The sequence below is a fragment of the Triturus cristatus genome, chromosome 7 (assembly GCF_964204655.1).
Source record: "Triturus cristatus chromosome 7, aTriCri1.1, whole genome shotgun sequence".
Lineage (NCBI taxonomy): Eukaryota > Metazoa > Chordata > Amphibia > Caudata > Salamandridae > Triturus > Triturus cristatus.
In genome coordinates this window covers 217199857-217210328 of record NC_140590.1, presented here as the reverse complement: position 1 = coordinate 217210328, position 10472 = coordinate 217199857, and the positions used below count along the sequence as shown (strand labels likewise).

General features: G+C 47.2%; 1 protein-coding gene across 1 annotated transcript in view; it reads right to left on the bottom strand.

The window, feature by feature from the left end:
- Positions 1-1294: 1294 nt before the first annotated feature.
- The window catches only part of LOC146809253 (otogelin-like protein), a 67913-nt gene continuing 58735 nt past the window's right edge, over positions 1295-10472 (bottom strand). The window contains exon 4 of the mRNA XM_085616077.1: positions 1295-2774. Within this exon, the coding sequence (XP_085472203.1) occupies positions 2398-2774 (377 nt within the window). The 3' untranslated portion in view covers positions 1295-2397. The remainder of the gene's footprint in view (positions 2775-10472) is intronic.

The following is a 10472-nucleotide window of genomic DNA, read 5'->3' as shown; positions in this document are numbered from 1 at the left end:
ATAGTACACTAGGCGTTTGATGGCGTTTGATGGCTACCGACTTCCTGCAGCATGTATGAAGGGTGTGTCTGCATGCAAAACCCCCCTTATGATTGGCAGAGTTAACCCTCAGGTCTGAACAGGAATCAAGATAAAGGGGCAGATTTATGTTGCACTTGCGCCACTTTTGCGCCGCCGTTGCATCACTTTTGTGACGCAGCAGCGTCGCAAATCCTGCGCCATGGTGCGGGGTATTTACAACGTGACGCATCTGGGAGATGCGTCACGTTGTAAAGCCCTGCGCCACATGTAGGCGTTCCAGGGCAGGTGGGGGCGTTCTGGCGCAGGAACGCCTCCTAAAAGTGGCTGAGTGAAATCTACAAGATTTCACTCAGTCACTTTTAGGCCCATGCTGCGTCAAAACCCTGCGCCTGCTTGAAGCAGGCGTAAGGATTGACGCAGCATTGTACAGATAGGGCCCCCCAGAACATTGCTGGAGCTGCGTCGTCCTTGCGACGCAACTCCAGCAATGCGGCACTTTTACGGCACAGATGCGTCACGCATCTGTGCCGTTTTTGCCCCATGGTGCGCCGCATTATAAATGCAGCACATCCATGGTGGCGCAGCTGTGGCGCATAATAACTGGCGCATCCCTGCTGATATGCAGGGATGCGCCAGTTATCATAAATCTGCCCCAAAGTACTTAGGGCATGTGATGAGTGGAAAATTAAAATACATACTTCTGAGTGATAATCTCCAGACAAAACGACACAAATTGTCAAACTGCAGCGGTACAAGTGGTGTTGATGTGCTTAGCATTGAAAGGCCAGGAGTCCATGTAGCAGGAAGTTGAACAAGCAGGAGGTGCCTGTGGTTTGGCTGTTGGCTGAGTTATTAATGCACCTTGCATTTTATTTTCACTTACAGGCACTTGTAAAATCTTTGACTGCTTACAGAACCCCCATGGTTCCCCCTCTAGGTTTTAATGCTCACAGCATGGATTTGTCATGTTGACTGTCTGAAACATGTTTGTCAACGTGAACTTTAGAAGCTTCTTGGTGGAAGTAAATGTGATTAAGGTTTAAGATGCAAGTAAAGTTTAGTGAGGGAGAAACGCAGTGCACACCTTCAGTCAGCGATTCAAGGTGCAATCATGCATAGGGCGAATAAAGGTGAGTACAGAAAAATCATTAACCATCAAGTGCAGGAAAGCCCTTTGCAGATAGTAAATGAGGTGATTGCGCAGAGCACTGTGCAGACTGTAAGTCAGCAGAATGAGAGACCTGTGCACCATGTGAGAATGTCAGTGAGGAGAGTTGAGAATAATCACTTCCTTTCGAGGGGTTGTATATAACGCTCTTGATCTAACTAACTCTACAGAAGCTTGCTAAGAAATATTCCTGAGGCTTTTTGGAGCATTTAGCCAGCCAGGAATATGCTAGAGGGTTCTCGAGAATTTAGCCAGAGGGTTTTATGGATGTTTCAGCCAGCTAAGACAATACTGGAGGCGTACATGGTGCATTCAGCCTGGTAGGACAATGCAAGATGCTTATAGGATTAATGTATTTAGCCAGGACAATGGCAGATGCTTATAGGTGAATTCTACCAGTCATGACAATTCGAGGAGTTTTGATGGACCAATCAACCAGCCAAAACCAGGCTGAAGGCTTTTATGGTGAATTCAGCCTGCCAGGTTAATGGCATACACTTGTAAGGAGAATTCAGCCAGCCAGAGGCTTTTATGGAGAATTCAATCAGCCATGCCAATGTCTCAGATGGCAAATCCATCCAGCCAGGCTAATGCAAGGTGAGGTTATGATGAATTACGCAGCCAGGCTAAAGCCTGAGGATTTTCAGAGGATTCAGTCAGCCAGGACATGGTCAAAGGCTTTAATGCAAAAATCAGCCATCCCAGGACAATGCCAGAGACTTTTGTCGTGAGCTCAGACATATATGGTGAATTCAGGCAGTCAGGACAATGCCAGAGGCGTTTATGTTTAGTCGAGGACCCAGGGCAGGGGCTCATTACTAACTGGAACAGCGATTCCATACTGCGGCTCTTAACCAACCAAGCATCTGCAAACTGAATAAATGTACTGCAGAATAATAAAGAACCAGAGAGGTTTTTGTACCAGTTCCTATGGCATTTTGCTGCAAGCCCTCATATCTTCCAATATGCTCACCCTAGCTTTGACTAGAAAAATCATGAAGGTTGTCCTAGAAAAAGGCCTAAAGGTAATGTGTGACCTTGTTACCAATCCCCCGTAGTCTCCATAATCTGTCACACAAATTAGATTTGATCTCAACAGTAATGATCGAAGAGCCAGGTGTGGGAAGAGGAAATGCCTGAGGAAGTGTGAAGGGAATGTGATTTTGTTTGTCATCATGTTGCAGCTCGTCAGCGGTGGGATCATATCTTTAGACAAGATGAGTTTTGTTTCCAACAGGGCACATTTCTCTAGTATAACACTCCCCAGAATGTAAGAAGAAGCCCTGCCTACAAATGCAGCCGGGGAAGCACCGCAGACTCCACCAGCAGGTGTTATAGCCATCACACCTCGGCTGGCAGTTCACCCCACAGCTTCTGTAATCACTGTTCTCAGGGCAGGAATCACATTTGTCTTGTGGGACACAGTATTCTGAGTCTTCATATTCCAGCACCAGGCCCTCGTTGCAGAAACATCCTGCAATGCAAGCATCATCGTGGCACCTCACTTCTTTATTCCAGTTCTTGCAGTTTTTTGGGCATGCGGTGCCACATTCCTCATAGTGTTTGAGCAATCCACAGGAGACTTCTGTTGAAAAGAAAACCAGATACTTTATCAGCAGAGAGACACGTTTTTTTAACCATCCTCAATAAAGAAAATCCCAATAAAGACTGTGTAACTGTGTTGGGTCTGAGAAAAGCAAATTCAAAGTTTGTGGGTCGGCTTTTTAAGTATTAAAGTCTTAAATAAGGACTTAAAAGTGCTATTGGAAAGGGATTTAGAGTTGGATTGACAAGGTAGTCTACCAGTAACCTTGCGGAGTACCCTTTCTGCCAAACTGAGGGTCTGCCCTCTCTATTTAGAGTTGGACAGAAGCATCATGTTTCTACCTGTGGGCTTTCCACTGATTCTGCCAGACAGGGGTCGTCAGTGTAGGTATAAATTATTATCATATATATTTAAATTGGATTATTCTAATGCTCTATATCTGGGAGTAGGGGCAGCCCAGCTTTCCAAACTCCAATTGTTACAAAACACAGCCGTAAGAGTATTACTTAATCTTCCAAAGCATCACTCCACATCTGCCGGGGTAAAGCAACTACACTGGCTTCCAGTCAAACGACGGGTGGATTTTAAGGCTCTGTGTATAGTTCATAAAGCCTTTTACGGAGGAGGGGCGGCTGATCTACAAGCTCTGTTCCATTGCTATAACCCATCGCGCCATCTTAGATCCTCTAATACGGGATTGTTGTTATTTCCTAAGATAAATAGAGTGAGGTAGGGAGGAAAGTGATTTTCATATTTAGCCGCAAAATTGTGGAACTCACTTCCGACACCACTCCGACTTCAACCAAGTTGAATACTTTTTAGGAAGCAAATTTAAACCTGGCTTTACTCTCAATGCTAATCGATCTAGTCGCACTCGCAGGTACCTTATCTTAGCGCCAAGACGCCTCGGAATTAGTGCGCTTTATAAATGTCTCAGTCAGTATATCAGATCGACTGTCTGTAGAGCAGACAGTCAAAAGTACTTTCTTTTCTCTTCTCGACTGGCAGAAAAAGTCTGGTCAAAAATATAAAAAAAAACATTATCTCCACACTTTGGGAGAAAACGTCTATGGTCTCAAGATTATTCACTTTTTTATGGTTTTACCAAAACAAAGACTTTTTTTTTTAGAAAATTTGATTTTGTAAAACTGGCAGTCATCTTCAGCACACAATAGGAAATACGGAGCAGTTGTTTTCTCTTCATGTTCTTGAGCTGTACTACAGCCAGCTTTTGCACTAATTCATAGGTATTCTGACATATTTGGTTATATATGTACTAAAAGCAACCCAGATATCCATGAATATTTTCACATTTGCATAGCACCTGTGCAATAAACATGTTCATGATGTGACCATAGATCTTCCTGTATGATAAGATACTGCAGACTGTCCTTATCTAAACCTAGGGGCAGGAGTGCTGGGTGCATTGTTTTCATTGGAGATGCCACAATGAGCTAAAAAGCTGTGGTTCATAAAGTGGAATATAGAGACGTTAGCCCTTAAAAAAATTAAAAAGACTCAATTCCACTGTGTCATTGACACATGACCCAGGTGAAAGTGTTGTGTGTATGTGTGAATAAATTGGTGACTGAGGAGAGAGACACTCCCCAACCCATGTAAGGTACTGTGGATTTAAATGTATGACATTTGCGGTTCTTTAAACTATACCAACAAAAACTGTTCCAGGTTATTTGATCTGAACAGGTGCATATTAAATAAATTGGGATCTATGTTTTTAATTGTTCCAGCCTGAAACTCATAAACAACGGTATGTCAGAATATTGAGCTAAAATATCATGCGACAAAGGTTTCATGAACAAAATATTAACTACAACAATATTGTATAGGAAAGTATAGTTTTACTATTTACTCCACATCTGCCCAACTTGAAAATATGTTTGTAACATCAAACTGTACATATAGGGAGTTAAGTATAGTAAATATATACTAACCGATATATGCTTCCCATCACTAATTTTGTGGTTGTCAATATTTTGGATACAATACTTTTCAAAAGATATTTTAGATTCGGGATGTATATCATAATAAAAGTCCCCAAAATAATATCATAACAAAAATTGTGGCTGCACCACTGTTACTATGATAAGAATGGATGGATTTACAACTTTTAACTCCATATCTGTTCCATCTGGGGGTCCATTGGTCGTCCGCCTGTTCGTCTGACTGTCTGTCTATCTTTCAATCTAGCTTACACTGCCCTTTTCACCTTCTTTGTTCCTTATTACTATGCATATCACAGCATTAACATACACTTGTACCATCATGGATGACAACCAGGGCCTAGGCGTTGGTGATGATGTAGTCAACAACATTCTGAAGACACAATTCTTATTTGGGGCAGACGGCTGCATACCAACGTGCAGTATTCAAGATGATTGGAATTCCATTACTGCCGTGAAGAAACAACAGGTCAAAAGAGCCATGCTGCCCCGCCATGACCAAGTATCTCAGAGGAAGCACGGCACTAAATGTGTTTACAGGAACTATGACTCTGTGCTTGTTTATGGAGGATATAGTGTTCAGATGGGAATGGAACCAGATAGGGTGGAAGTGCACAAACATTTGGTACATTCTTCATATTAAAATTGCCAAACGCTTGTCTGATGCACTGATCATTAAGATCAATAATGCAGAAAGTGCATTGAAGGCCGGGATCAGTATCTCAGCATTCAAGTCACAGCTATCTGGGCTATCTGAGATCAATGCTTAGATGAACGAACATAAAGCCTATCTTATGCAGCAGAAAATATCCAAGATTCAGAAGGATATCAAAAGGTGCAACAGAGTGAAGGTGTCCCCTTACACAAGGGAAGATTACCAACCACCTTGTGGTGAATTTTCACCAGATGGTAGCTCAATTTCATATCGTAGGACACATTATTCCTCAAGCACCAATTCAATCAATGACAGCTGGGGCAGTAACTACAGCCGTCAGAGACTGGTTCCCCCACCACCCTATAACAGGTATCATATGCCCCATTTTCCAGGACATACGCAGATGTGGCACCTCGGGTTTCAGATGCCCATCAAACACCACAGCCCTTCTTCCAACAACCCCTTCCCACCTTTTTTTAGGTAGAGGCTGGGGCAGGGGCAGAGGAAGAAGAAGAGACGCAACAAACAGGTTCATTGGCAACAACAAGACACCCAGGGACAGAACTGACATAACAGGACTGTAACAGCGTCCTGTTATTTTGATAGTCACCATCCAAAATCTCTATGGGAGAATCTGCCATCTGGACAGTTTCTCTGCCTTCGACGGAGCTGTAGCCATCTAAAGTATTGTGACACACAAATCAAGACACTTATGAGGAACTTATCAACCAGGAACTATCAAACTAGAGTCATCAAACAAGCTGAGAAGAGAGCACAGAACAACAACCGGGGAGCCCTCCTGGATACCAATACAAGACCTACAGAGGATGTCATGAGATGTGTAACTACCTTCAACCCAAACTCTAATACAATCAAACATATCATTATGAAACATTGAGGCATTCTGAACACTGACCCATGCGGGTTCCACGGCTTCAATTTGCCTTTAGGTGAACCAAAAATCTGAAGGATCTCCTGGTGCATAGCAGACTATGCACAAAACAGGCAAACACAGAGAATCGATCAATCAATCAGGGAATTTTTAAGGGCACTACTCACCCATGAGGGTCTCAAGGCACTGGAGGAGGGAGGGAAGCAGCTCCGGTCAGTCGAAGAGCCAGGTCTTGGTCTTTCTGAAGATGTGCAGGGTGGGGGTGCATCTGATGTCTATTGGCAGCTCGTTCCAGGTCTTGGCCCTGATGTGGGAGTAGGTTCTTGGCTTATTCGTGCACTGGGGTTCGGCGAGGTCGGCGGATCCTAGGTTCCTCTATTGTACGTGGAAGGAGATTCTGTCATTGAGATATTGAGGTCCGGTGTTGTGGAGGCATTTGTAGATGTGGGTGAGTATCTTGAAGGTCACTCGCTTCTCAATGGGGAGCCAGTGGAGGTTATGCAGGTGTTGGATAAAGTGTTTGTGTCGAGGGATGCCGAGGACGAGTCTGGCTGCAGTGCTTTGCATGGTCGGGAGTTTGCAGAGCAAGGACTTGTTGATCCCGGCGTAGAGGGCTTTTCCGTAGTCCAGTCTGCTGGTTATGAGTGTGCAAGTGACGGTCTTCTTTGGTTTGGGAGGGATCCATTTGAAGGTCTTGCGCAGGATGCGGAGGGTGTTGAAGCAGGTGGAGGCGATGGCCTTGACCTGTTGGGGCATGGAGTGGGAGGAGTGAAGTACGATGCTCAGGCTTCGGTTGTGGTCCGTGGGAAAGTGGGGCTGCTGAGGGCGGTGGGCCACCAGGTGCTGTCCCATGCAGAGGGGGAGGGTCCAAGGACAAGGACCTTTGTGTTCTCCAAGTTGAGCTTCAAGCAGCTGCTGCTCATCCAGGATACAACGTCTTTCATTCCTTGTTGGAAGTTGAGTCTGGTGGTGATAGGGTCCTTGGTAAGGGAGAGGATGAGCTAGGTGTTGTCAGCGTAGAATATTATCCTGAGTCCATGCTGTCTGACGATGACGTGAGGGGGGCTATGTAGATGTTGAAGAGAGTGGGGCTGAGCGACACTCCTTGGTGTACTCCGCATTTGATTTCCGTGGGTTCAGAGAGGAAGGCCGGCAGTCTGATTCTTTGGGTTCTGCCAGTGAGGAAGGAGCGGATCCAGTTGAAGGTACTTCCCTGAATGCCATTGTCTTGGAGTACGGTGGGAGATGGTGTCGAATGCTGAAGATAGGTCAAGTAGGATCAAGGCCACGGTGTGCCCTTGGACGAGGAGGGTGCGGATGTCATCTGTGGCGGCGAGTAGAGAGGTCTTAGTGCTGTGGTTGCTGCAGAATCCGGATTGGGAGGGATCAAGGATGGAGTTTTCTTCGATGAATTTTGTTAGTTGTGCGTTGACGGGGAGGAGGGAAATGGGCCGGCAGTTCTTGATGTCCGTGGGATCTGCTGATAGCTTATTGAGTAGAGGTCTGACATCTGCGCGTTTCCACTCATCGGGAAAGAGGCCGGTTTTGAAGGTGGCATTGATGGTGCATTGTAGTTCTGGAGCTATGGCGGCTGGGGCTCTGTGGAAGATGTGCATGGGCAGGGGTCCATGGGGGCTCCTGAGTGCATGCCTTTCATAGTTGATGCGATGTCTTTGTGGTGACTGGGGTCAAGTAGGAGATAGTGGAAGTAGATGGAAGCATATGGAAATAGGAGCCAAGCTTGTTGTAGAGGTCCTGGGAGGGTATGTTGTCCGTGGATTCACTGAGGGGTTTGGTGAATTCCTGGATGAAGCTGAAGAGCTCCTTGGAGTTGCTGGAGTTTGTGAGGATCTTGTTTTGGATGAAGGTCCTTTTGGTGGATCTGATGCATTGGTGGTATTCCATCATGGCGATCTTGTAGGCGGTGCAATCTTCTGAGGATTTTCTGTTTCTCCAGTTCTTCTCGAGATGTCTGCAGGTGCGTCTGGATTCTTGGAGGTCGGCGGTGAACCAGGCAGCCTTTCTGGGGCTCTGTCTGTCGGGGTTACGTAGGGGTGCGAGCTCGGCTGCTCAGTTGGTGATCCATCTGTGGAGTCCTTTGGCTGCGTGGTTGGTGTTAGTTGGGGTGGCGGGGGCATCGTGGTTGAGGGTGGAGTTGAGTTGCTCCTCAGTGACTTTGCTCTAGTTTCTTTGTGGAGTGTGGGGTGCAGGTCTGGGCGGCATGGGTTTGCTGACAAGGAAGTGTACGCAGTGGTGGTCTGTCCATGGTGGTTGCGTAGTGTGGCTGAAGCGGATGTTGTTCTCACCTGCGTAGATGGGGTCAAGGGTGTGTCCTGCCTTGTGGGTAGAAGCGGTGATGAGCTGTTTTAAGCCGATGTTGGTGAGGTTGTCCAGGAGAGTAGTGCAGTTGGGGGTTGCTGGGGTTGTCGAGGTTGAAGTTCAGGTCTCCGATGAGCATGTAGTCCATAAAGGCGATAGCGTGGGGTGCGAAGAGGTCAGCGATGGTCGTGGTGAATGAAGCCCTAGGTCCTGGGGGTCTGTATGCAAGGGTGCCACGAAGCGTGGTTCTAGGGCGTGTCTGGATCTGGAAGTGAAGGTGTTCTGTGATGGAGAAGGGGTCGCTCGTGGTGGAGGTAGAGAGTCGGAGGGAGCCCTTGTGTGCGATAGCGAGTCCTCCTCCTGGGCGGTTGGGGCGGTCCTTCCTCTGGATCTTGTATCCATCCGTGGCGATGTCTGGGGCGGAGGAGGCGTTGGTCCAGGTTTCTGTAAAGAAGGCAACGTCTGGGACAGGGTGTCGAGGAGGTCCCAGATTTCTATGGCATGTCTGTACAGGGAGCGCACATTGAGGAGGATGCACTTCAGGGCTTCGGTGGTGTTGGCGTCCAGTGTGGGGGCAGCGGTTGTGATGGTGCAGAGGTTGGTAAAGGTTCAGCAGCAGTGGCGGCAGGAGAACTGGCCATGGGTGTTGGTCGGTGTGGACAGCTGGCAGTTGTTGTTCCTTCTGGGGTTGAGTGCGAGGAGGGCTGCCGAGTCATAGCGGTGGGTGGCCAGAGGACCAGGGTCCCTGGTGCTGGTCACTGTCAGGTAGCGGACAAGCGCAGACAGGGAAGTGCAGCTGGGAGGTGGGATCGGGGACCGTTGAAGGGGATGCCACGGGGGCCACAGCAGTAGGAAAGGGAAAACGGGCAGGATGAAAACTAAGGAAAACTAACAGAGAGACACAAGGCAACAAAAATGAGAAAACAGAGGCACAATCCTGGAAGACAAGAAACAACAGGTACAATGACACAATAGCAAATACAGGGAAAAGCGAATGGAAAACAGGCACAATAGCAAGACAGGAACATGACAGGAAGATAGTCACAATAGATCACAGGCAGTGCTCAAACCCCCACCTGCTCAGAGTACTGCACAGAAAAGCGGCACTAACAGCAGAGCTGCAGGGAGAGAGCAGGTCTGTGACCGGGGGTCAGAGGTCTTGCTTACACTCCCTCGCAGCATCTGCCATTAAAAAGGGAAGGAGAGGGTAGCGCAGCTGGGAGGCGGGAGCGGGGACGGGTAGCGGGGAGGGGCCGCAGGGGCAGCAGTGACGGGAAAGGGTAAACGAGGCGGATGGAAACTAAAGAAAACTAACAGAGAGTGACAAGGCAACAAAACTAAGAAAACAGAGGCACAATCCCAGAAGACAAGAAAAAACAGGTACATGACGCAATAGTAAATACAGAGAAAACTGGATGGAAAATGGGTACACTAGCAAGACAGGAAAATTACAGGAGCATTGGCACAATAGAGCAAAGTCAGCGCTGGAACCCCTACCTGCTCAGTGTACTGCACAGAGCAGCGGCACTAACAGCTGAGCTGCAGGCGAGAGAGCAGGACTCTGTGGGCTCTTCCACCCTTCAAAGGACCCTATCCATGTGGGTCCTGTGGCATGTGTCCATTCATCTAACATTCTAAAGAACTCAGATTGAGCCCTCTTTTCACCTGGGCACAGAAACATCACACTAACTGCAATACAAAAAAACTGCATATAGCTGATCACATGTCCATGCAGCCTCCAGTGACCATGAGGGCAGTGAACACAAGGATCATCCATGTGAACACTGTAGAACAGTCCGCTGTGGACGCAGTGCCACTAAAATGTGCGATAATTTTAACGATCTCAGACAATCTCCTAATGACCTAAGGTGGGCCATGTTGGAAGCTAGCCACATGTGGAGCACTGCGAG